Source organism: Neofelis nebulosa, chromosome 1 (genome assembly GCF_028018385.1).
Source record: "Neofelis nebulosa isolate mNeoNeb1 chromosome 1, mNeoNeb1.pri, whole genome shotgun sequence".
NCBI lineage: Eukaryota > Metazoa > Chordata > Mammalia > Carnivora > Felidae > Neofelis > Neofelis nebulosa.
In genome coordinates this window covers 151,046,436-151,071,473 of record NC_080782.1, presented here as the reverse complement: position 1 = coordinate 151,071,473, position 25,038 = coordinate 151,046,436, and the positions used below count along the sequence as shown (strand labels likewise).

Below are 25,038 nucleotides of genomic sequence, written 5' to 3'. Positions count from 1 at the left end.
GGCCAAGCCTTGACTGCCTGGACACAACCGAGAGACATGTGCTGTGGGCATCATGGAACCTCAGAGCAGGGATGGCTAGGAGGGCTTCTGGGAGCATGACCTGAGCACAAGTCTCAGAGAATTCCTGGAGGCTGTGGGGAGAGTAGGTGTGGCATTCTAGGATTGGAACAGTGCAGTTACTTACAGGACTGAGGCTGCAATGGGGATAGCCTGTAAGGAAGCCTTGTATTTGGTGGACATAGAAGCTAATATTCATCGAATACTCATAATTTATTATTTATTAATCAATGCATTCATTCATTCGACACATCATCACAAAGCACAATTCCAGGCCACACTGAATTCTGCCCTAAATATGGTGGTCTGGAAAAAGTCGTGGTTTGGGACTAGAGTCCAGAGGGTTAGCAGGTAAGATCTGTGTCAGTGGAGGGGTATCTCAGTGCAGCCTGAAGACTAGAGAAGTCTGATGTAGCATTCCTCCCATGGGGAAGATGTCTTGGCCTCTGTGAGTGAGGGGATGGCCTGTGGATGGAAATCCCATGGTTCTGACCCAAGGCCAGGCCAGTCTGGGCTGAGAGAGAGAAGCAGTTCTCAGGAGCAGCTAGTGGAAGTATTGCCCTGCTGGGTGAGAAGGTTGCTTTTCCTGTGGGTCTGTGATTTTTTGCAAAGCTGTCTTCCTGTCCTTGCCAGATTTGTAGGCCCCTTTACTGCTTCCAAGTGTGCTTAGAACCCTCCTCACTTGCCCTCCTGCCTCTGTCTACTCCTAAGACTGTGGTAGTAATCAGGGGGCACCCAGGGGAACACTTGGGGCTCAGATGAACTCCCTCTGTGTTTGCCTTCTGTCCTCTCACGAGCTTCTCTCCAGGCAGGAGTGGCTGAGGAAAGAACCAGGGAGGTAGGCAGGCAGGGCATCTGGGCTGGTCCTGCTGGGTCCAGAGCCCCTGTCTTTTGATTGAGATCACTGACCAGCCATTGCTAAGCAGAGAAACAAAAATGGGAGAGGGAGCAAGGCCTGGGTTAAGTGAGACCACCTTATTTTCTGGGGCTGTTCATCCCTCTGTGGAATTAGACTCGGGACTCCCAGGTTCACCTCCTACCTGGCCATGAGGTGCTGGTGCATGTTCCTTTGTCTCAGGTTTTGCAGGTGCACTGGACTTAAACCAATATATGCTTGGGGTGTGGGTGGAAGAGAAAGAGAGATGTGCACTGGAGACAGCTGACATCCTGGACAGGAAGGACTCTAACATGAGAAGCAGAGAGAGGTGGCATGATCATGGGGTTTGTGGGGGAGAGTGTGTCAAGTTATCAGGGGCTTGTAGGGTGCTATATGGGGTTCCTTTAGGTCTAAAATTTATTTTATGGTTCCATGGGCAAAACACTGAACTAGTCTGTAAAGGAAATATGATTGAAACAAAATAAAGCTGAAGGATGCTCAGTTGCCAAGATCTCATAATCTAGTTATAGAGCAGATACTTCCTGAAGGTCAGAATGGTGGTGCCCTTGGCAACAAGAAGATCAGATTCTTTCAGGGGTGTGAACTAGAAGTTATTGGGTTAGTAGGACTCAGGAAAGGGGAGAACAGCCCCCCCCTCCATGTTAGGGGGGCAGTGTAGTGGCCACCCCTCTCCTCAAGATATTTTTGTCTACCAGGCCCTGTCCCCAGAGTCCCAGGTTCCCATGCAGATGTCAGGTTCCCAACTACCGGGAAGGTCAGGTAGGTGGAGGTTGAGGAAAACCATTAGGAAAAGGAAGTGAGGTGAAAAAAAAGGAATGGCTATCTAGGGCAGATACAGACAGCACAGCCCAAGCCCTCAGCCAATTTCTAAACCAAGTAGCCAATGAGGCCACTCTGATTAAGTGGTGACCCTACCCTTTGGGTTGTGGCAGGTGGCTGGGGCTCTGCTGCCATCCTGTAGGCACCGTTCTGAAACTGTATCAGTCCATGGCCTTTCTGCCCTCTCTCCTCATCAGAGAGATGGTCCTACAATCCTGCAGCCCAAGAAGTACTCAGAGTTCTGCACATAGAGATGCGCAGAACTGAACAGGAAATTCTAGCCCATTCTGCCCAAGGCTCACACTTATAGAAGCCAGTGTCCGTGGGATGAGTACCTCATCTAAGGCTCCCTGAATTTACAAATCCTCTGTATCAAAGAAGCCACACAAACTGCTGGTCTAAGGCCTATGCTTTACTAGGCAGGACCAATGCTGGAGGATGGGGTGGGTAAAGTTAGCTGTGGGTGAAGGAGCCTGATGTCTTTGGGGGTAGGGGGACAGAAATGTGACATAGCTATACTAATTCAAAGTGAGACTGACTGACCAGAGCCTCCTCCCATCTGCTTCTCCACAAATACACTGGGCCCTCATCCTCCTCAGGGATGGAGTTTTGACCTTTGCTCTGGAGATCCTAAGCACATCTTCAAAGGTCAGCACAGGCACTTGTGCCTTCCATTGGTGTGGGCCAGACCCACCTTGTGCCTCAACATTTTCACTGTACAGACAAGGGTAAAAATAAAATATTTATTATCAAAAAATCTTATTAATACAGGTCCACAGCCCTTACCTGAAACCCTGGGGGCCAGATGTATTTAAGAATTTAGAATTCTTTGGGCTTTAGAAAATGCCAAAGTATAGATGTTGAATGTTACATAACATCTCCAGAGTTTGTCTGGGGCACCACTCCATAATCAAATATATCAATATATCTGTGGAAAATTGTGAAAAGGCACACTGGCCTACAAATAGCCTCACTTCACTTCAGGTTGGGTTTTGATGCCAAAATAAGGAAGGGACTTCTGGTTTTGGGTTAGGGTTTTCACAATTGCAGATAAGGGATTGCAGATTTGTGCTTATGTACCCATTTACAGAATGGCACAGATGTCATTGAGGTTTTTGGTGCAGTAGTAAAGTGCCCAGACTGTAGCCACAGACTTCCTGGTTTCATGTCCTGACTCTGGCACAAACCAGCCATAGGACCTTGGGCTTCAATGTCTTCACCTGTAGCACAGGATTATTAATTCTCCCACACAGGCGTGTTATGAGGATCACACAGTTTAGTACATGTAAAAGTGCTCAGAACCAGCACAGCATGGATCCTGATGGCAGCACTAAGACAGGCAGACAGACATTAGAGACATTTTCAGTGCAATCACATAGTTGCAAGCTCACTGCTGAGGTTTTTCAGGCCACCAGGGCAGGCTGAATCTGTCTAGTATCACAAATCTTTCACATCCTTCAGCTTGGGGCCTCCCAGGGCTGCAGACATGAAGGTTTCAGAAATCCCCACAAGAGGCTTAGTCATGCCTTGGGGCTCTACAGAGAGGCAGAGGGTGCCCTGTGAAGGGCCCAAGCTTGTGTCCTTTATGCCAGTGGAGTGGTCCCTCTGCTGTGGCTAGGGAGTCCTCTCCCTTTGCACATCTGCTGGCCGGCTGTGTGACTTGAACTGCTCTCTGAATAAACAAAAATGTGTGCTCCCCAGGAGATTCTTATTTACAAAGGAGACGTAGGGTTTCTGCTATACTGAAATTCAGAGAAGGAGAGGCTGGACCTTCCCAGACACATCCTTAACAAGAATTCTTAAGCATTTCCACAGGACATAGTGAAACTTCTCTTCCCCTTATTGTAAAAGTAACATGTACTTATTGTAAAAATTCAAACCATTCAAGAGGACAGGATGGAAAATACTGACTGTATTGTTTTCCATCCTTCAGCTGCCCTGGGCTAACAGGTCCCTGGGCACCTGTCCCTTGAACTTCTCATACACACAAAGTCACCCCCTGCCACACGCCCCCCGCCCCATACACCGTCACTCCCTACACACCCTCACACACATCATGGACCCCCTTGTCCTCACACACCCACCCTCACCCTGCAGGAACCACATATCCTCACACCCCCCAACACTCCAATCTTCTTTATAAAAGAAAATATACATACACACAAGAACACATTTATAAAAGGAGGTAGGCATTTGGCCATGCTGCCCCCATAATTCCTTGACTGTTCTTCTGGTTCTTCCTTAACTCCCCATAGCTGTGGTTTTCATGTTGGGGAAGTGGAGGTGAGAATACCATCACTGAACTCACAGAGTACCTGAGAGGCTCAGGTGGGATTTACACTTTACATGAAATTATCGTGCAAATTGTCAAGTGTGAACCGATCTGAGGAATTATTACTGCCCTCCTTCCCACACCCCCAAACTGGAGACAATTAGACTTTTAAAAGGACTTCAGGAAGATGGCAAATGTATCTTAGTGGCCCAGACTGCTTGTGATGAGGCTGATGGAGCTGAGGAGGGCTCAGTTTTGAGGTGGAGTGGGCCCTTCACAGTTGGATCACCACTGCCAGCCAGCTAGCACACTGGATGCCCCCAAACCCTCTATAAAACACCTCCTTGATCTGTGACAGTGAACTTGTGTCAGCAGAGCAGCTGAGCAGCCTCCACGCTCATTGGGTTTTGGGAATTATGAGGCTCCTCTCCACCTGCAGGGAGAAAGTAGGGAGGTGATCCAGACTGCTCCCCAGCCCTCTCCCAAACTCAGCAGTGGCTCAATGGAGTGCTCCTTGCCCCCTCCACCTGGCTCCCAGATGGTGGGAGGGAGCAGAGCGTGAGGGATGAGGCCATGCTGGAGACGGAAAGCTTCCGCCCACCACCCTGCCTCCATTTTTGGTTTTCAGGCATCTTAGCCATGCTTGGGAGCACCTGGGGCTTCCTCTCCCCAACCCACCCATCCCACAATCACCTGGGGCTTGTTTGCAAGATTCCTTATTCCTGGCTATGGGAAAAAGAACACAAAAGGAGAGACTAGGTGGGTGGTAGGCAGAGGTGGGGGTCCCAGGTACCCACCTTCCACTCTCTCTCCCCCTCTCGGGTCTTTTGAAGGTCAATCCTAGTGGTCTTCCCTGGCTGTGTGATCCACAGTGTCTTTAGGGCAATGTATGGCTATTGGGTGGGGGTACTTGGGCTTTTCCACAGATGGGGACAGGTGTTCAATAGTAGTTGCTTCTCCCCAAGAGAGAACAGTTCTGGTGGAAGGGATGGGAGCAGAGCATTCCTCCCTATAGGGTTGAGCTGGCTGTGAGGACCCTCCACCACTTTTTTTTTTCTTCCCTACTTACCTTGAGAGTACTGCTTGATGAAAATCAAAACTCCAGCCACCAGCAAGAAAGTGATGGTGAAGATGATGGAGATAACCTTGGCACTGGTTATCCACTGATGAGAGGGTGCTTCTAAGGACGGCAGAGAAAAGGGGGCACCAGCCCCATGCCATGGGACTGTCTCTGGGTTCCCTGGGACCCTCCCCTGCTCCTCCTCATCCCCTCTGCCAAGCCCATCTCCTCACCCCAGGCCACAGTGAGTGTATGGTTCAAGCTGGAGTGCTGCACATGGCAAATGTACCCATTCTCCATCCTGGCTGGCACCCGCACGGCCGCCCATGTCTGGTAGGTACCGTCTCCACCGGGGCGTGTCTCCACATACTCAGTCTCTTGAACCAGCTCCTCCTCCCCCAGCCACCAGCTCAGTGAGATGTCCCGTGGGTAGAAGCCCCGGGCCCAGCATCTCAGTGTGATGTCCCCATCCTCAGCTGTGTGTCTTGTCACCTGCACTTTGGGCAGCTCTGTAGAGAGAGGTTGAGGGAGGAAGGCTAGTGAGAAGCTGCTCTCTGCTCATTCCTCATGCCTGATCCTGGGCTGCTCTAGCATTTTCCAGGGTGGAGGACACCCCTTCTACCCACAGAAGCCCTGTGGCTTTCTCAGAGACTTTACATACTTCCTCCATGACTTCTTGCACATGGTAGGTGTCTAACAAGAAGTGAAGGCAAGAATGATGGTCCTTCCCTCACTTTGGAATGAGGTGGTCATGTGTGTAGCTCTGGAGCCAGACAGCCTGGAATTGAAGCCCAGCCTGACTCCTGTCCACAATCCTCCAGTCTCTCAGGGCCGGATGGGGATTCTTTGTTTTTTCCTTTCAGGATTGTTCCAAATGACATAATCCGTGAGTGATGGTTCATTTTATGTGTCAACTTTACTGGACCACACTGTGCCTAGGCATTTGCTCAAGCATTACTCTGGGTGAGATTCACATCTGAATCAGTAGACTCAGTAAAGCAGATTGCTGTCCCCAATGTGAGTGGACTCCATCCAATCACTTGAAGATCTGAACAGGACAAAAAGTCTGAGTAAGAAGGAACTACCTTCAGCTGGGGCATCAGTCTTTTCCTGACTATAGTTTCAAACTGAAACACTGGCTCCCTTGGGTCTCCAGGTTTGCCAACTGCAGATCTTGGAACTCCCGAGCTTCCACAATCACATGGGCGGATTCCTTAAATATGTCCCTTTCTCTTTTTCTCTCTCTAAACACATCCTGTTGGTTCTGTTTCTGTGGAGATTCCTGACGAATTCATCAGGTGATATGTGTGTAGAACATCCCCCTGGTGCTGGATGAGAGCTCAACACTCATTTAAAACACCAATATGGTGCTTCTTGGAGGCAGGGGCTATTGTTACCATCCCTGTAATACTAATGAGGAAACTCAGGCACAGAAAGGGCAAGTAACTTGCCCAAGGTCACACAGCTAGCCAGTCCTGGAGCCAGGACGTGGATCTGCAGGCTAGGCTCCAGTACCTGAGCCCTGACCACCACCCCCCCCCCCCCGGCCCCCGACAAACACACTCTACTCTCATAATCACATCTTCTCTTGATGTTATTTTCCCTGCCTTCCCTTCAAGGAATGTCCTGCCCATTGCCTCAGCTGATTCACATCCCACCAGTCCATCACCAAACATCCATGGTGTGTTGGGTGTTCTGACCAGCCCTACCCACTAGTAGCCAGTGAGGCCTCTGCCTCAGCACCCCCATGTACCCACCTTCCCTAGGGTCCATCCTAGTCCTGTATCTCCAGCCCTGCTGGCTGGAGTCAAGAATTTAGGATGCACCTGGAGTCTGAGGAGCATGTTTAGCATGAGGGGTGTGGGGGCAAAGAGCCTCAGCTTCCCTGGCAGTCCCCAGTAGTCCAGGGACTGGCCTAGTGATGGATGCTATCCCCTGGCGCCTGAGGTGCATTTCCCAAGGAGAACCACAGGATGTTAAACCCGCAAAGGACTTTATGAGCCAACTAGTTTAACCTACTTATTCTATAGATGAATAAAATGAGGCCCAGAGTCAGAGCCTCATTCACCAAGACCATATCATGGGGCATGAACTCCCCATTCTACCTCACCTGGAATGAGGGCCCAAGGTCCAAGCTTCTGTGCTGCCCTACTTGAGGAAGCTGTTGGCTAGTCAGCCTTCTTTCTGGGGCCAATTGGGCTTGTCTGAGCCAGGGAAACACAGCCTATCTCCTCACCCCGCCAAGATCCTCGAGAACGGGAGTGTGGGCCCCTGTGTGTTGCCACAGGCTGCACCTTACCTTTCCGGTTGAGGCTCTGGCTGCCCAGCTCCAGGTACCTGTGCAGGGAAGTGAGGCAGAGGCCCTCCAGGTAGGCCTTGTCGTATTCGGCATAGCAGCGCTCTGTTTCCCACCAACGCTTGGTCTGCACAGCCACAGGCTTGGCTGACACCCAGCTCAGAGTCTCCAGGTCCAGTGACAGGTGGTCCTGGCCATCAAAGCCAAACTGCCAGAAGCTGCTGGTACGGCCGTCTTCCCGGATCTCACAGCCGAACGTTCGCTGAGTGCTGTGTGTGCCTGTGCATGTGGGCAAGCAGGCTGCGGTTTGCCTGGGCTATAGGTCGTATCCCTGAGGCTGGGGAGAAGCCCACCACCCATGGGTGCCTCTGAAGGATGGGAGGGGGTCAGAGTGGTGCCATTTACAAAAAATGCTCCCTGGGTAATTTTCATGAGCAGGCCAGGGCTGAGAAACCCGTTGGGCTTCTCACGTGAGAACACTTGCATACATAACTACAGGCATTGTTATTAGAAGGAAAACTCTGCTACTTATGGAAGTAAGATGTCCTTAAAATACACTTGTGGTAAGATGAAATCACACCCCAATTTCAGAGATGTGAAAGAGATGTTAAAATGTGAACCTGGCTGCTGCCACAGCACCTGGGGGCTGGTCATGCTTATTATTCTGGGGCTCCTGGGCTAATGTATAGCTTGTCCCAGCCTTGGGCTTTTACCTCTACTCCCTCTGAGGCATCTGGGACCTGAGGCTTCAGTTTGGGTTTCCAGGGACAGGATGGGAAAGGGCTGAGAACAAGTGCCCCACAAGCACACAAGCAGCATTAGCAGCAGCCATCAGTAGGCATGAGCTAGCCTTTGCTGAGATAAGGAAGCAGAAGCCTGAGAGAATGCTATTCCTCACTAACACTGGGTAGAGCAGGGGTCTTTAACTAGGTTCTCTTTCCCACCCTGAGCTGTCTGCCTAGTTCAAGTTCATTTGGCTTCCCTCCCTGCATGGCAGAGTTGGTGTCTGAGAGCCTGGTGGGTGGGTATGATTTAAGTGTTTGGTGAGGATGAGGGATTGGGTAGGGAAAAGCCTCTCCTCTGCCAGTCTGCTGAGGTCTGGAACCATGGGTAGCTGATGGGGAGGTGTTGTGAGTCCCTAACTTCTGTGGATGCTTGCTGTGCTAGCCCAATGGGCTGGCCACTGGAGCCACAACTTATTCTGAAGGCCCCTATGGCCCCTGCTTGGTCCTTATGGTGGGAAAGCTATGCATCAGGAGCATGCCTTGGACCCTCTTATGGGCTCAGTGGAGTGACCTCTGTTCCCAGCTGGAAGGGCATGGCTGCCCAGAGGGTCAGCATGCAAAGTATGAAGGAAGGAGGATGTGGGGTGGCAGGAGCCTCTGACGCACCACTGCTCTGGTTGTGGTAGCCCATCACAGTCCATGTCTCCACCTGCTGCACCTTTGCCCAGGCTCTCTGCTTCTGGGTCTCTGTTTCCCAGTACTGGGTGTCCACAGCTGCCATCCACGGGGCCTGGGGCTTGGCTCTGTCCACACGACTGTCATAATGGATGAAAGGCTGGTCGTCCACGTAGCCTACAGCCAGAAACTGAGGAAGGCCCGGGCCTGGCTCTGATAGGGCCAGGTAGTGGTAGTGGAGAGAGTGTGTCCCTGTGAAGATATGAAACAATAAGGCTCCTATGCACTGCCAGGATCTGCACCACAGGTTGGGTGACTGATGGGATTGGCGGTGGAAACCTATCCAGAGTATTTGCTTATCAGTAAGAGCAAGAACTGAGAATTTCAGTTAAGAAAATAAGTGTATCCAAATAGTTTAAATAAAGAATCAATCAATCAGGCAAGCAAGCAAGCACTGAGGCCAAAGTTTATTTGCTCAGGCTTGTGGACTTTATTTTTAGGAAGTTTCTCAGCTCCTGACTCAGCCTTACTTGCTCATGCTTTACACTCATCTCTGTAAGTATGATTACTATTTTTCCGTCTCACAATAAAAAAGGTATGATTAAAAAAATTGACTGTTTTTAAGCTTAATTTACGTGAAATTATTCATTCCCCAGAGATGCTTGATGAAGCTGAGCCATCACTCCTGGTTTGAACCATTGCTGCCAAGTTGGTGGCATCTTGACTGCACTCTCCACTTACTCCTGTTCCCGTAGCAGACAGTGCTAGTCATCTCTTCTCTTTATGTCCAAATGCTGCCCTAATATATGTTCTCCACTATCTCCAGAAGCACCAACTCATCCATTCAACTTGATGCTGGAGATGAAATCTATTTAGCAGCCAGGCCTGACTCAAGCTACGAAAACAAATGCTGTATCTTTAAAAAAAAAACCTCAGTCCACCTTTCTCAGAGATTCACCCAGGGCTCACTCCCTTCGTTTTTTATTTTATTTTATTTTTTTTTTAATTTTTTTTTCCAACGTTTTTTATTTATTTTTGGGACAGAGAGAGACAGAGCATGAACGGGGGAGGGGCAGAGAGAGAGGGAGACACAGAATCGGAAACAGGCTCCAGGCTCCGAGCCATCAGCCCAGAGCCCGACGCGGGGCTCAAACTCACGGACCGCGAGATCATGACCTGGCTGAAGTCGGACGCTTAACCGACTGCGCCACCCAGGCGCCCCTCCCTTCATTTTTTAAAAAGGTCTTGCTTAGGAGGCGCCTAGGTGGCTCAGTCGTTTAAGCATCCGACATCAGCTCAGGTCATGATCTCATGGTCCGTGAATTCGAGCTCCTCGTCAGGCTCTGTGCTGACAGCTCAGAGCCTGGAGCCTGCTTCAGATTCTGTGTCTCCCTCTCTCTCTCTGCCCCTCCCCCATTCATGCTCTGTCTCTCTCTGTCTCAAAAATAAATAAACATTAAAAAAAAAAACAGGTTTTGTTCAAATGCTGCTTTCCCAGTAAAGCCTTCCTTGCCCACTCTGTTAAATACTTACAACCCCAGCACTCCCAACAGTGTTTTTCTCTAGGGCATTATTACCACCTCCTAGAGAACATGCACTTTACCTGTTTATCTTGTTCATAGTCTGTCTCTCCCCTGTAACATCCATTCCCCAAGGGCAGAGATTACTGTAAGGATCATTCTCCTGGGGCACCTGGGTTGCTCAGTCGGTTAAGCATCCTACTCTTGATTTTGGCTCAGGTCATGATCTCATGGGTTCATGGGATTGAGCCCTGTGTTGGGCTCTGCACTGACAGCATGGAGCCTACTTAGGATTCTCTCTCTGCCTCTCGCTTGTGCTCTCTCTTTCAAAATAAAAAAAAAAAAAAAGGATCATCCTTCTTTCCCAGCCTGCAACAGCTGCTGGCACACAACAGGTGGTTAACATTTGAATATTCAGATATGAAGGGATGAGTCAAATGCATCCCCATCCTCACAACTCCTTCTGCTATTTTATAACCACATCAAACTCTGCCCAGGCGCTTTGTACCTGCAGTTACTGCTGCTCCCTCTCTTCTCTCAGCCAATGTCTCCTCAGCACTCAGGTTTGAAGGTCACCGTCCCTTCCTCCAGGAACCCCTTCTGATTCCACCCAGACATCCCTCAGGGGTCTCTGGGCTCCCTATGAAACTGTGGGCTCCATGAAGGCAGGCAATACATCTGACTGTGCCACTAGTGTTTCCACGGGTCTTGGAAGAACACCATGCTTGGCATACAGTGGACACTTCCAGCGTTTACTGAGTTGGACAAAAAACAAGAACATGAAGGGCAATGATGATGATCAGAGCTGTCATTTTTGGACAGTGACCACTGTGTGCCCTGCACCAGTCTAACTGCTTTTCATTCACCATCTCAGTTGATCCTTAGGATAAACCCAAGAAGTTGATGTGATTGGCCCTGTTTCGCAGATGAGGGAACTGAAGCCCAGGGCAGGGCAAGTACAGCACCCAAAGTCGTAACTAGAAAGGGAAGAGCCCAGATTCTCTCCCCAGAGCCTGCTTTTTCTTTTTCTTTCTTTCTTTTTTTTTAAATGTTTATTTATTTTTGAGAGAGAGAGAGAGAGAGAAAGCAGGGAGGGGCAGAGAAAGATGGAGACACAATCCGAAGCAGGCTCCAAGCTCTGAATTGTTAGCACAGAGCCTGATGTAGGGCTCGAACTCATGAACTGTGACATCATGACATAAGCCGAAGTTGGATGCTTAACCGAATGAGCCACCCAGGTGCCCCAAGCCTGCTTTTTCTAAGCTTAGGAAGAATACAGAGGAGCCCTCTTCTCACGCTGATGAAACCTCCTTATGGGAGGTGAGAGGGATCAACGTTGAAAGTGTTTGAGTGAAGAACTGATACCAGGTCTGGACTGGTGTGGGCCTCCTGGGAAATGACTGAGTCTCAGGGTGTTGTTTCCTTGCAAACTACTGAGTTAAGATTAGTGAGATGCTTCTGGGCTGGGAGCTGTAAACAGGCATGCAGGCCTTGAAAGGAACAGAGGTTGTGGCTTCTCTATGTTAAGGTAACCCACCTGCTCCTTGGCTGTGATCTGCAGAAGCTCTGCTTGTTTGTGGGGTGATGGAGGGCAAAGAGCCTGTGCCCTTGGGTAGCTGCTGGGCCTCCTGAGTGGTGGGGAAGCCATGCATGTTGTAGTTTCTGTCCTGCCTCCTCCACAACTAAGGGAGCACAGTATGGTAGCTGAATCATGCCCCCCACTCCCACAAGATATCCCTAGAACCTATGAATGTTACCTTATATAGTAACAGGGATTTTGTAGGTGTGATTAAATTAAGGATCTTGAGCTTAATGATGATTGTAAAAAAAGATAATAAAAAAGGTTAAAAAATAAAATAAATAAAAAAATAAAAAGAAATAAAAAATTAAGGATCTTGAGATGGGGAGATTATCCAGGATTATCTAGGCAGGCCATAAATGTGTTGTTATGAAACGGAGACAGAGGAAGATTCCATGACTATCAGAGAAGATGATGTGAAGATGGAACAGAGAAAGAGGCAGGAAGGTGCCATGAGCCAAGGAATGCAGCTCTAGAAGCTGGAAAAAGCAAAGAAATGGATTCTTCCTGAGAGCCTTTGTAGGGAGCTTTCCTGTGGCACCTTAGTTTTAGCCCAGTGAACCTCATTTTGGACTTCTGACCTTCAGAAATCTAAGAGAATAAGTGTATGTTGTCTTAAGCTACCAAGTTGTGGCCCCCCCCCCTTTCATTTTAAATTTTGTTTTAATGTTTATTTATTATTTTTGTGACAGAGACAGAGTACGAGCGGGGAATGGGCAGAGAGAGAGGGAGACACAGAATCTGAAGCAGGCTCCAGGCTCTGAGCTGTCAGCACAGAGCCAGACACAGGGCTCGAACCCATGAACAGTGAGATCATGACCTGAGCCCAAGTCAGACGCTTAACCAACTGAGTCATCCAGGCACCCCATGGTCCCCTTGTTATAGCAGCTATAGAAAACAAATACATATAACATGAGACTAAAGTCTGTTGTGTCTTGTGAGTTTGGTGGGCAGTTCAAACCCATGAGCTCTGGAGGTTCTGCTGCCCTGAAAAGGAGAGAAGGATGCACAGTCTGGGAAGAGAGATGTCCTCTGAAAGCTGTGCCAGTCTTTAAGCTGCCACTAAGACTGAGGCCTGGGGAACACAGAGTGAGGGTGCAGGGACCCTGATATTCCCACCACTGAAGCAAAGAGGCCGCATAGGTGCTGACATGCTCTTTCCTAGGTGTGGGAAGGTGGGAAAGAACAAGAGATCCAAGTTCAGGCCTGCAGGAAAGACACCAACACACATCTGGTTGTTTCATTGGGGCAAGTGCACAATTTGCTTCCTAGGTAACATTTCTATTTATTAATATTAGCTGCTCTAGTGGCCAGTTACTTTAGTTTAAAAAATGAGGGGAAGTCTATCAATGTATTATTTTTTAAAATCACAAAATAGTTATAAAGCACTTAGGTGCTGGGCCCTGTCCCGAGCACTTTACAAAATTTTGGCTCCATTAACCTTCATGACAATTTTATCAGGCAGGTATTGTGCCACTACTGTTCCTGTCTATGGGGAAACTGAGCCCCAAAGAGGCAAAGTCAACTGCCAAGCTCACACCAGTAGCAAAAAGCAGGGCCAGACTGCATTATTCAGATTCTCAAGGTGTCCCCTGGCCTGCACCTGCCCTTTAGTGAACACATTATAAAGACTAACAGTGTGTGGCTGGCTGGGGGCACAAAAGTGGCCACATGCCCACTGCTACCTCAGGCTCTGTGTCATCATCCACCCCTTCCCTCACTGCTGATTCCTGGTTACTGGGCCACATTAGCCACCCCTCCCACCCCCCACACACAAAAGGGGCAGTCCTGCTCTCTTATGCACAGCCTCCCTTTTTCTCTGACTATGGTGGGGAATGAGGTACCCTACCCCTTTCCTGCCCCAACCTCTGGAGACGTTTTTGTATCTGCCCCACCTCCCTACAATCCATGTGGATTGCAACTCTCTAGCTGTGTGACCTTATTTCACAGCTTCCGGCTTTGGTTTCTTCCTCTGTGACCTGCTCCACTGGAGCATTTGGTGAGGTAATAAACACAAAGAAGTATAGGCATGGAGGAAGGGTTCTGTGGACATCATTTTCTTAGCCTTAGTTCTTTCCTATCTGGTAGGGAGAGATGGGCATGGGAAAAAGAGAGCTGGAGTATGGGGGGGATGAGGGTGGGGAAAGATACCTAAGTGAAGCCCCCCTGGGGTACCTTCCAGAGGGTATGGCCTCTGTGTCCCCTACCTAAGCAAAGACAGTCTACCAGGTTCCCAGACTCTGTACATGCCCTTCTGTAAGCTCGGGGGGTGGGGGGAGGGAGCTCCTGGTCTCTGCCATCTTGCCTCCTTTTTCATCACATGGGCAGAGCCTTACCTCCAGGCCATGGCTTGTTTTCTAACTTCAGGTCAGCCAGTTCTGCCATCACCACCTTTGCTAAGGAAGCTGGGCCATCAGCTACCACAGGCAGCCCCCAGGGACTCTCTGCATGGGGGAGAAGGAAAAGGGAAATATGAATTTCAAGGCATAAACATCCTACACATCCTTGTCTCTGCGTGGAGAGATGGTATGAAATGACAAAGAGAGGCACATTGGAAGGGAAGAGGGACATAGGAGCCTTGCCTCAGGAATGACCAGAAACTTCCTTAGCATGCAAGTATAAAACCAACAGGGCTGAGTTCTGGGTCTTGGTGCCAGAGCTTTATAAGGATTAATTCATGACATTTTTACTGCATTTTTGTGAGGTAGGGTGTTCCCACTTAAGAGGGAAGCCAGGGCTGGGTTGCTCATACCTCTACCAGAGGTTTTCCAACCAGCTGCCTCTGTACCTCCTGGCAACTTTGACAATTCTGCTACGGACACACATTTGGTTGGTTTGGAGGGAAGAGGAGAGGACACTAGCAGACGCTGAAACCTCCCAGGTGATGCTCATGTGCTGCCAGGTGAAGAGCCCATGCCCTCTTGGCTCTGCCTGGCCCTGCCCAGCTTTGTCCACTTGCTCACCTGGGCCAGTCCTGACCTCTCCCCTTGTGACATTACTCATTTGGCAAACATCTGTTGAGCACCTACTACTACGAGCTAGGCACTGAGCTAGGTGGGGGTGTGTGTGGGGACAGAGAGAAACCAAGACAGACATGGGCCCAAGGAAGCTCAGGTCTGACAAGGAGGTGGCAATTGAACAATTAAATAAGTAGGTCCAATAAGGTGAGCAGGGCTGATGAGTGTTGTGGTGCAGGAAGTACCAGGCTCCAGAAACACCCTGGGGTGGGAATGTGCTGGGGTCAGGGGCCTTATAGGCTGAAACCTGGAGGGGATCTCACCAGCTGTGAGTTACCAGGCAGTGGAGTTGGTGAGGAGGAAAGAACATTCTAGGCTAGTGAATCTAGTGTGGTTCCAGGACCAGCTGTATCAACATCACCTAGGAATTTTCTAGAAATGCAAATTTGCAGGACCCAACCTAGCCCTACTGAATCAGAAGCTCTGGGGGTGGGGTCCAGCTTTCTTTAGTTCAACAAGTCCTCTAAGGTTTGAGCCACTTCAAACTTCCCTGCTGCAGCACTCATGATAACTGCCCCATGAAAGCCACTTCCTCATTCCCTAGCTTCTAAAGGGAAAGACTGGCATCCAGGAGTGTTGTGAGCAGGCAGCCAAAAACCTCTGGCTACCTCCCCTCTGTGTGGCATCTCCCTCCTACAGTTTCGTAAACCCCGGGGTTATCCTCCACTCCTTTCCTCCTCTTTGGTTTGGAGTCCTGTCTCCCTAAGTCAATCCCGGCCATTCCCTACAAAGGCTACAGGGCCTTTGTGCCCACACTCATGACCATTCCTGCCACGCAGAACTAGAATCACCCATATGCCCCTGTATCACACCTGAGGACTTGGGGGTGCTGTAAGTAGAATCTCTAGAGGCTGTATGTAACTTGAAAACCAAGACTGGTTATACAATCTTGGCCCAGAGACACAGTGGCCAATGCCCTTGGGGTCACTATTCCAAGGACCAAACTCTTCCCCAATCTTCTTCCCAGACATCCAAGCTGATTCTCCTTCAAGTGTCTTCCATGGGGAGCTGAGGGCTGAATCCTTCTGTAGATGCATCCTGTTGAGTTTTGGAGCCTCAACTTGGAGGGAAAAAAATAACCTCTTTATTTTCACTAACCTCTGGCTGAAATTTAGCTTTTCTCTCATGATGAATGAAGGCAACAAAGCTCAGCAGGATTAGCAGGGCCTGTGCTTTGTTCTCAGACAGAAGCCACAGGTGTTTTTGAATCACAATACAGTTGTTGCAGACACCTGAAAATATGCTTTAATCTCACTACTTACAAATTATGGGAATTGTTGCTATTCAGTGCGTTATTAAACGTGTTAACTTAGAAGCATACATTCTACATCTCACACATTTATATTTCTATTTAAAAGATTTTAATAGCTTTGTAGAAACAATCAGATTCCTTTGTAATCTTATATATTTCATTTTATGTATTGAAAACATTCTGGGACCGGGTCTAAGGCATAGAAAAGGTTAAGAATTCCGACTTTTGGGGCTCCTGGGTGGCGCAGTCGGTTAAGTGTTGGACTTAAAAGCTCAGGTCATGATCTCACGGTTCCTGGGCTCCAGCCCTGCATCAGGCTCTATGTTGACTGCTCAGAGCCTGGAGCCCACCGCAGCTTCTGTGTCTCCCCCTCTCTCTCTGCCCCTTCCCCGCTCATGATCTCTCTCTCCTTCAAAAATAACATTAAAAAAAACCAAAAAACAAACAAACAAAAAAACCCGACTTTTGATCCTGCCACCTAGCGTCCGGAGCCGTGCATTAAATCTGTAAACAGTAAATTGAGAAGTGTTCTGTGAGTTGAAATGGCTTCTTGTATGTGAAGTACTTAAAATAGAGCCTGGCGTAAGGGTGACCAGCTATTGTTACTTCTATGATGGTGGACACTTCCCCGCCTGTGCTAATAAATGTTCGGGTATACATGCGGCCCGGATGGGCAGTGCCCTATGGGAGCCGGGGGCGGGGTGGGGGATGGGGGAGTCCAGGATGATGTCAGGCCCAGCTACCAATGCTGGAAGAATTAAAATTGGGAAAGAATGGAAATTCCGGACCAGGTCAGAGAAATCTTCCTCACCCAACAACCCACGCCAGGAGATGCTCGGGTAACCCAACAGAGCCTCGCTAAGGCTCCAGGGAGACTACCGCGAAGGGCGGGCGCCTGCCCCAGCTAGATAGCAGGGGAAGTGCCAGCCGCTCTCACATTCCTGACTCCACAAGGGCTTCACCAGGGCCTTGTTGGAGGACCTGGCCCCAGAAACCGAGTGGCGTCCAACAAATGTTGGACCCCCCCCCCCCCAAGAAGGGCACCCCCAAGAAGTATGGCATCGGCTGCGTCCCAGGCCGGGGTCACCGCCAGCACCCCGCGTCCCGCCGGTTTCCCGTATACTCTAATCCATATCCCGGTGTAACCGTGGGAGACAGCAAACAGGAGCTCTAACGCAGGGCCTAGCGTCTCCTACAATCCTGAGTCGGCTCTCCCACCATCCTCGTTCCCCAAACCCGGAAGTGGCCTATCTCTCCCTGCCTCCCCCAGCCCCACCCGCGCTCTGCTGGGCAACGACTGGGGTTCTGCCCCTGGCCCCCAGACTCTCCGCCCAGTCACCTGCCGTGAGCTCCCGCAGTAGCGACAGCAGTTGCAGCAGCAGCAGCAGCAGGAGCATTGTCCGCGGCGGCGTCCAGACGTGCGCGCTCCCGACGACCCTCGAGCCGGTGTCCGCCAGCCTTGCGCGCGTCCCTAGGGCGTCGATTACCCCGGAGTCGGTCGTCAGCTGTGGGGTCGGTGGTCTGGCGCCAACCGGGGAGAGCGAGAGAGCTCAGCTTTGGGAAGGCAGCGCACCAGCGACCTCAGCCCGCCTCGCTCAGCTGGAGTTCCAGCCCGGCCCCTTCAGCCTCGGGCTCCGGCTCCCACGGCCATTGTCACAGCTTCCCCCACTCCCCCGCGTTGTCCCCCACAGCTCCTCGACGGTCCTTTTTATATATACATAGGAAAACCAATCGTGTTGGTAATTGGCCAGTGAGGATCACCTGGTTTCAAGGGTGTTTAAAGGTCAGAGGACTTCTGCCACTCCTGCTACACCGTGTGCCCATAGTAACCTGAAAGTGGAACTGGGGGTGCAGCACCTGCAGCATCAGGAGGATGTGTCCAGACGTGCAGAGAAGCATGGCTCTGATCACTTCCAACTGGAGGACAGCAGTACAGCATCAGCAACAGCCTGGACATGAGGGTACTCTGGCTGGAAGTTCTGGAGAGGGGAGGGGCAGGGAGCCTGGCCTCCTCCTCAGGCCTCAGATTGCCCTGTTCTGCAATCCCACATCCCTCCCTCTTCTTTCTTCTCTTTCTCTTCCTCCACTTTCCACCCTGGGCTCTATAGAGAGGTTCCTACAGGCCTGCGTGTGTCACTGGGCAGGTATATCTCAGCTCCTCCTTGGGTACAGTCTCCACTGTCGCTCACTCCTAGTAGCTGAGTCTGGTGTCTGGAGACTCCTACCAGGTCATGTCTCCATGTACTCTGTATCTTGGGTCAGCTCTTTCCTGTCTAGTAGTCATCCAAGCATGGTATCTTGAGGGAAGGAGCCAAGAGCTCAGGCTTTAAAATGGTTTCTTCTACATCTTGGTGAGTGTGTGCATATATGCATGGTCACCTATGCTGATGGAGAACTGGAGTGGAGCAGAAGAAATGAAGTTAAGGTGAGGCAGAGACTGGAGGGGCTACCCTGGAGCTTTACTCCCCACCCCCATAAACTGGAAAATGGGGGGCTGGATTAGGAGAAACCACTTCCAGAGCCAGACTATTTTCTGAGTTCCTGACCCCTATTAAGGCTGTGGCCCACATGCCAGGTTAAAGGAGGAGTGAGGAGTTAGAGCTGGCTGCTCAAATAACCAACATCATTCATTACAGCTTCAGTATAGTTGGAAACAAACCCAAAGTACATCTGTGGAGGCTGGCTGCATATGTAATGACACATTATGGATGTAAGTACAGTATTATTTGTCATGAAACAATGAGAATGCTCTATGTATGGACATGGAAAGATTTCCATCAATTGTAAGAATGAGTGTCTGTTATGTTACTTCTTCTGGGCAAAAATAAGAATTCCTATTTATTTTCTTATATATGCATAAGGGAATTATATAAAATATTTGGACAAGAAATTAAAGCCAACATACAAAGAAGACTTATACCATATTCACAGATCAGAAGCTTCACTAGCTGTCAGTTCTCCTCAAGTATTCCTTTAAAAATATGTCCTCTAATTTTATTTTTTTACTCTTTTAAATTTGAGTATAATCAGACAATGCTTTTTAGTTTCAGAGGTACAACATAGTGATTCGACAAGTTTATATATTATGCTATATTCCCCACAAGTCCCCACACATTGCTATTACAATATCACTGAATTTATTCCTTATGCTGTGCCTTTTATTCCTGCAACTCATTCATTTTATAACTAGAAGTCTGTATCTCCCTCTCCCCTTCACTCATTTTGTTCAACCTCCTACCCCCCGTCCCTCTGGCAACCATCAGTTTGTTTATGTATTTATAGGTTTGATTCTACTTTTTATCTGTTTATTCATCTTTATTTTTTAATTCTTTTTTTTTTTTTTGGAAAGAGAGAACGAGTGCACGAGTTAGGAAGAAGGGCAGAGGGAGAGAGAGAGAGAGAATCTTAAGCTCAGCCCAGAGCCCAATGCCAGGCTTGATCCCACAACCCTGGGATCATGACCTGAGACAAAATCAAGAGTTAGATGCTCAACCAACTGAGCCATTCAGCTGCCCCCTATTCATTTTTTTCAGATTCCACTTATGAGTGAAATCCTATGGTATGTGTTTCTCAGTCTAACTTATTTCACTTAGCATAACACCCTTTAGGTCTATCCATGTTGTCTCAAATAGTTAATTCTCCTGTTTTATTTTATGGATTCAATTCAATATCAATCAAAACCACAGCAGGACGTATGTATGTATGTATGTATTATTTTTATTTTATTTTTTATTTCAAGTTTTAATTTAAATTCCAGTTAGTTAACATATAATGTAGTATTAGATTCAGACATAGAATTCAGTGATTCATCACTTACATACAACACCCGTTGCTCATCACAAGCATCCTCCTTAATACCTATCACTCCTTTAGGGGCATTTAATCCATTCACAATGTTATGCAACCTCTATTTAGTTCTAAACAATTTCACCAGAAATGTTCCAAAACATTTCCATCACCTGAAAAGGAAACCCTGTACCCAGTTGCAACTGTTAAACAGTTGCTCCTACTTTCTGCCTCCCCTTGACACTGGTGACCAGTGTATTGTGTTTTTTTCCTGTGACGGCTTTAACAGAGGACCACAATTTGGGTGTCTTAAAACATGAGGAATTTATCCTCTCACAGTCCTGAAGGCCAGAAGTCTGAAATCAAAGTGTTGGCAGAGCCATGATCCTTCCAAAGGCTCTAGGGGAGAATCTTACCTTGCCTCTACCAGCGTCCTTGGTTTATGGCAGCCTCATTCCAATCTTTGCTTTACCTCTGTCTTCATGTGGCTACCTTCCCTCTGTGTCTCTTCTCTTTTTATAAAGATACCCATTACTGAATTAGGGCCCACTCTAGTTCAGTACATCAGCAAAGACCCAATCTCCAAATAAAGTTACATTCACAGGCACTGGGGCTTAGGGCTTCAGCATATCTATTTGGGAACACTATTCAACCCATTCTACCACCAATATGAATTCTGTCTGTGGATTTACCTATTTGGGGTATGAGATTTCTGCACCCTACAGGCTAATTATAAAGTTATCACTCATCCTGGAATGAAAAGCCACTGTACTTTGAACTCCTAGTTTGCTCCAATGGACTTGGCTTTTATAACAGCTCCTCTCACCTTCCCCTTTTTCTCTGTAAAAGAGCAGCTCTCTCCTTTGTTCTCCAGACTTGCCTATGGTTTTGCCATAGCTTGCTTGTCCTAAATTGTTATTCTTTGCTATTCCCCAATAACCCATTTTTTGCTGATAAAATAACTGACAGTTTTATCTTTAAGGATAACAGCTCTTTACTAAGCCAAGTCGCATTCCTGTTCCATCCCCTCATTCTACTCTCCTCCCACACAATGGCATTTGTCTGCTTTGACATGTATCATTAAATTCATTTGTATCTTTGATAAGTCTGTGTTGCAGTTTATATTTTTATTTTATTATTTTATTTTATTTTATTTTATTTTATTTTAAATGTTTATTTATTTGAATATATTTTTATTTTATTTTATTTTAAATGTTTATTTATTTGAAAGAGAGAGAGAGAGAGAGAGAGAGAGAGAGAGAGAGAGAGAGAGAGAAAGGAGAATCCCAAGCAAGCTCCACACTATACAGAGCCTAACTCAGGGCTCTACCCCACCAACCATGAGATCATGATCTGAGCTGAAATCGAGTCTGATGCTTAACTGAGCCCCCCAGGTGCCCCATGTTTTTATTTTAAATTTACACAACTAGTACTATTCTCTGGAACAGGTTCTTTTTTAGTTTTTCTCTTATAATCTGTACATGTCCATTTTGCCATGAGGACAGTGGGAACAGAGAGTTACAAAATTGAGTTATAATTGCAAGGGGGTCCCAAAATGGAGCTGGGAGGTCATTAGAAACACAGAGCTTATGCACATCCACACCCTGATGGAAACTGAACTCTCACACTTGGGCCTTAACCACTTAACCATATCCTGGAACATTTCTATGTATTAGATAGCTTAAACTTTGTCAGCATCAATCATAATTCTTTCAAAAACAGTTTATATAACCTTGCAGTTTTGGCCTTTATAACCCCTAATTTCTTCCCCAAATTGGAACATGCATTCAATTCCTCTTGAATCTGTGTCTCCTGGAATTGCAACTCCTAAAACCCCCAAAAAAGTGCATTGTTAGTTCTTATAGCCTCAATTTGAAATTTGTTAACAATAGATACCTACATGGTATTCCACTGTGGTTCTCCCTGCATCATCTCCCCTCACACATGGCCTCCTCACTTTTCTCATCTTTGATAAGCATAGATGAGTGCCCCACTTTTGTTTTAATTTCCATTTTTCCTCATGACACTTGATTTTGAGAAATCTTTCATATATCTGTTGGCCTTTTAAGTTTCTCCTTGTGTGAATTGCCTCTTCATAGTCTTTATTTTTCCATAGTACTTCCTGTTCATTTTTCCTCAAGTTGTATAATATATTCTGGCCATTGGCAGTTGTTTTAAATATCTTTTTCTCATCTGTCCTCTTCTGTGTGTATACGGTGACTGTCATTAAGGAGGAAACTTGAGTTTTGATGTCATCAAAGCTAACAATTTTCTTCTTATGTTTTTGCTTTAGGGATTCAAAAATATCATCTATTTTATTATTAATTTTTTAATAAAACTTTACTTTGAAATAACTGTAGATTCATTTCTTATGCTTTTAATTTTAGCTATTCTGACAGGTGTGTGGTGATATCTCATAGTAGTTTTGGTTTACATTTCTCTGATGTTGAGTGATGTTGAGCATCTTTTCATGTATCTGTTGGCCATCTGTAATGCCTTCTTTGGAAAAATGTCTATTCAAGTCCTATACTCAGTTTTTATTTAAAAATTTTTTTAATTATTTTTTTTCTTTTTCAAATTTTTGTTTATATTCTAGTTAACATATAGTGTAATATTGATTTTAGGACTAGAGTTTAGTGATTCATCACTTACATATAGCACCCAGTGGTCATCAAAGTGCCCTCCTTAATACCCATCGCCTATCTAGACCATCCCCCATCCACCTCCCTTCATCAACCCTCAGTTTTTTCTCTATCGTTAAAAGTCTCATGGTTTGTTTCCCTCTCTCTTGTTTTTCCTTTCCATATGGTTTGTCTGTTTTGTATTTTAAATTCCACATAGAGTGAAATCATATGGTATTTGTCTTTCTCTGACTGACTTATTTTGCTTAGCATAATACACTCTAGTTCCATCCATGTTGTTGCAAATGTCAATATTTAATTCTTTTTGATGGCTGAGTAATATTCCATTGTATATATACTACATCTTCTCTATCCATTCATTGGTTGATGGACATTTGGACTCTTTTCAGCAATAGCTTGGCTATTGTTGATAATTCTGCTATAAACATTGGGGTCCATGTAACCCATTGAATCTGTATTTTCGTATACTTTGGGTAAATATGTAGTAGTTCCTATGCAGTCCTTTTCTCCATAACTTATTTATTTTGTAACTAGAAGTTTGTACCTCTTACCCCCTTCACCTATTTCACCTGTTGCCACCTCCCCTCTGGCAATCACCAGTTTGTTCTCTGTATTTGCACCCAGCTGCATGGTATGCTCATCTCTGCACTGTCTTAAGAGAGAGAGAGATAGGTTGCCCTGGTGCTCAGTTTTTGTGTTTGGGTCCCTCTTTTACAGTAGTTTTGCCTGTACCCTAGTGATACCATGTCCTTTATAATTAATACATTTTATTATAGTTCAATTAATAAAATTATAATGTTATTGTTAATAAATAATAGGACATATGTTTGACTGACCACTGTGTCAGAAGGAATAAAGTAGATATATGCATATGAACATAGAGAGATGCCTGAAACAATACTGAGTTACTAAGTCAGGAACTGACCCAGTTAGGGGTTTTCATGGAATCATAGACATGATTGATGAACTCATTGGCCATTGGTGATTGAACTCAGTCCCTGGTCCCCCTCACCTCCCTGGAGGTTGGCGGGGGGGGGGGGGGGGGGGGGGGGGGGGGGGTGGAGGTGGGAGGCGGGTGGGAGGGAGTAGGGGTTGGGGAAGGAAGGAAGGAGGAGGCTGAAAGTTCCAATCCTCTAACCTTGGGTTGGTCTTTCTAGCCATCAGCCCCCATCCTGAAGGGTCTCCACCCCTGAGTCATCTCATTAGCATATGAAAGACACTCCTATTGCTGAAGAAATTCCAAGAGCTTTAGGAATTCCTTCTAGGAATCCCCAGGACCTTCTATGGTACATTTCAGGAAGGGCATGTTGGGCAACCCCAAGGAGCAACCTTGCAGGCAGAGTCTATATCCATCTGAGGGGCCAGCCTCACAGGTGCTGAATGTTTATTTCTCACTGATCTGGGTGCTGACATCAGAGGAACCATTTCAGGTAGGAGGAAGCAACACCTCTCAGAGAACCCTCCCCCTCTGTTAGGCCTGTGTAAGCCTCAGACAGATGCTGCAGGAGCCCCACCCTCCAGAATAGAGAGGGTGAAGTGGTTTTGTCCCCATTGTGAGAACTGGAGTCATTTAGTGGAATAGAAACTGAAAGTGACCCTCTCTATCTTCCCTTCTGCTGAGGCCCCGCCGTCACCTTTACCCAGAAATCACATAGCTCTGAGCAGGAAAGGCACTTGAGAAGAATACTCTGCAAAATCTCTCTGTCCTTCCCAGCATCACTTCCTTTCTTCTCTTAAGACTCTTTCTAGGACTCTTTCTAGAACCCAACACAACTTCTTTCCCCCCTTTTGGAGCATCCTGGGCTGGAACCAGTTTTCATCTATCCTGGAGGTAACTGCCTCTGCCTGAGAGCTAGATCCTTTCCCAGGGTGGGGTAACATGCCAGGAGGGCCACTGACATCTGCCTAATCATGGTCGCCATCTGCTTTCTGGAGCAGGTAAATGAAAGGGCTCTTACAATCCAACTTGAATAATAACCTGCTAGTGTAAAGACATGAAAGGTGGAAACTGGCACCAGGGCAGGAGAGCTGGGGGACTGGCTTACTCATTTCAGTGAATATTCACAGCAGGACCCCTCTCTGGCATTCTTCAGGAACCAAACTTAGCACCCGAATTCTTTGCTCCAAACCCATTCAAGCCCTCAGTGTGTAGGCACTGTGCCTCTGTGTTCACGGCAGAGGGGATGTTCTTATGGAAAAAAGGCTTTGAAAAGGACAGCATGATTTTCTATTCATATTCTCTTAGAGTCTAAGCAGGATGCAAGACAATGGCAATTTCTGGGGTTGCCTGGAATTTGGAGTCTATCTGGAACACCAGCTGGACCTTCTGTGGAATAGGGACTAGGTTTCAGGGACAAGGTGTCTAACAGGCCTTAGACAATGTATAGGAATGCACGTGTGTATCTTTATTGGAAAAATTTCCCTATTGATGTACACCAAC

At 47.4% G+C, this 25,038-nt stretch overlaps 1 protein-coding gene across 9 annotated transcripts in view; it reads right to left on the bottom strand.

The window, feature by feature from the left end:
* Window positions 1–251: 251 nt before the first annotated feature.
* Window positions 252–25,038, bottom strand: part of LOC131517654 (H-2 class I histocompatibility antigen, Q10 alpha chain-like) — a 37,427-nt gene continuing 12,640 nt past the window's right edge. Inside the window, exons 2-13 of one of the 9 annotated variants that reach the window (XR_009264730.1) lie at window positions 18,028–18,149; window positions 17,510–17,691; window positions 14,238–14,341; window positions 8,794–9,054; window positions 7,406–7,681; window positions 5,340–5,615; window positions 5,116–5,226; window positions 4,740–4,772; window positions 2,855–4,479; window positions 2,318–2,488; window positions 1,098–1,240; window positions 252–975 (exon numbers count right to left, since the gene is read on the bottom strand). Coding sequence is in view for 7 of the 9 variants with exons in the window: in XM_058740058.1 (XP_058596041.1) it covers window positions 4,415–4,479; window positions 4,740–4,772; window positions 5,116–5,226; window positions 5,340–5,615; window positions 7,406–7,681; window positions 8,794–9,054; window positions 14,238–14,341; window positions 17,510–17,691; window positions 18,028–18,069 (1,350 nt within the window). In the remaining 2 variants the exon portion in view is untranslated. The other 8 variants (XR_009264731.1, XM_058740058.1, XM_058740068.1 and 5 more) reach the window with 8 other exon arrangements.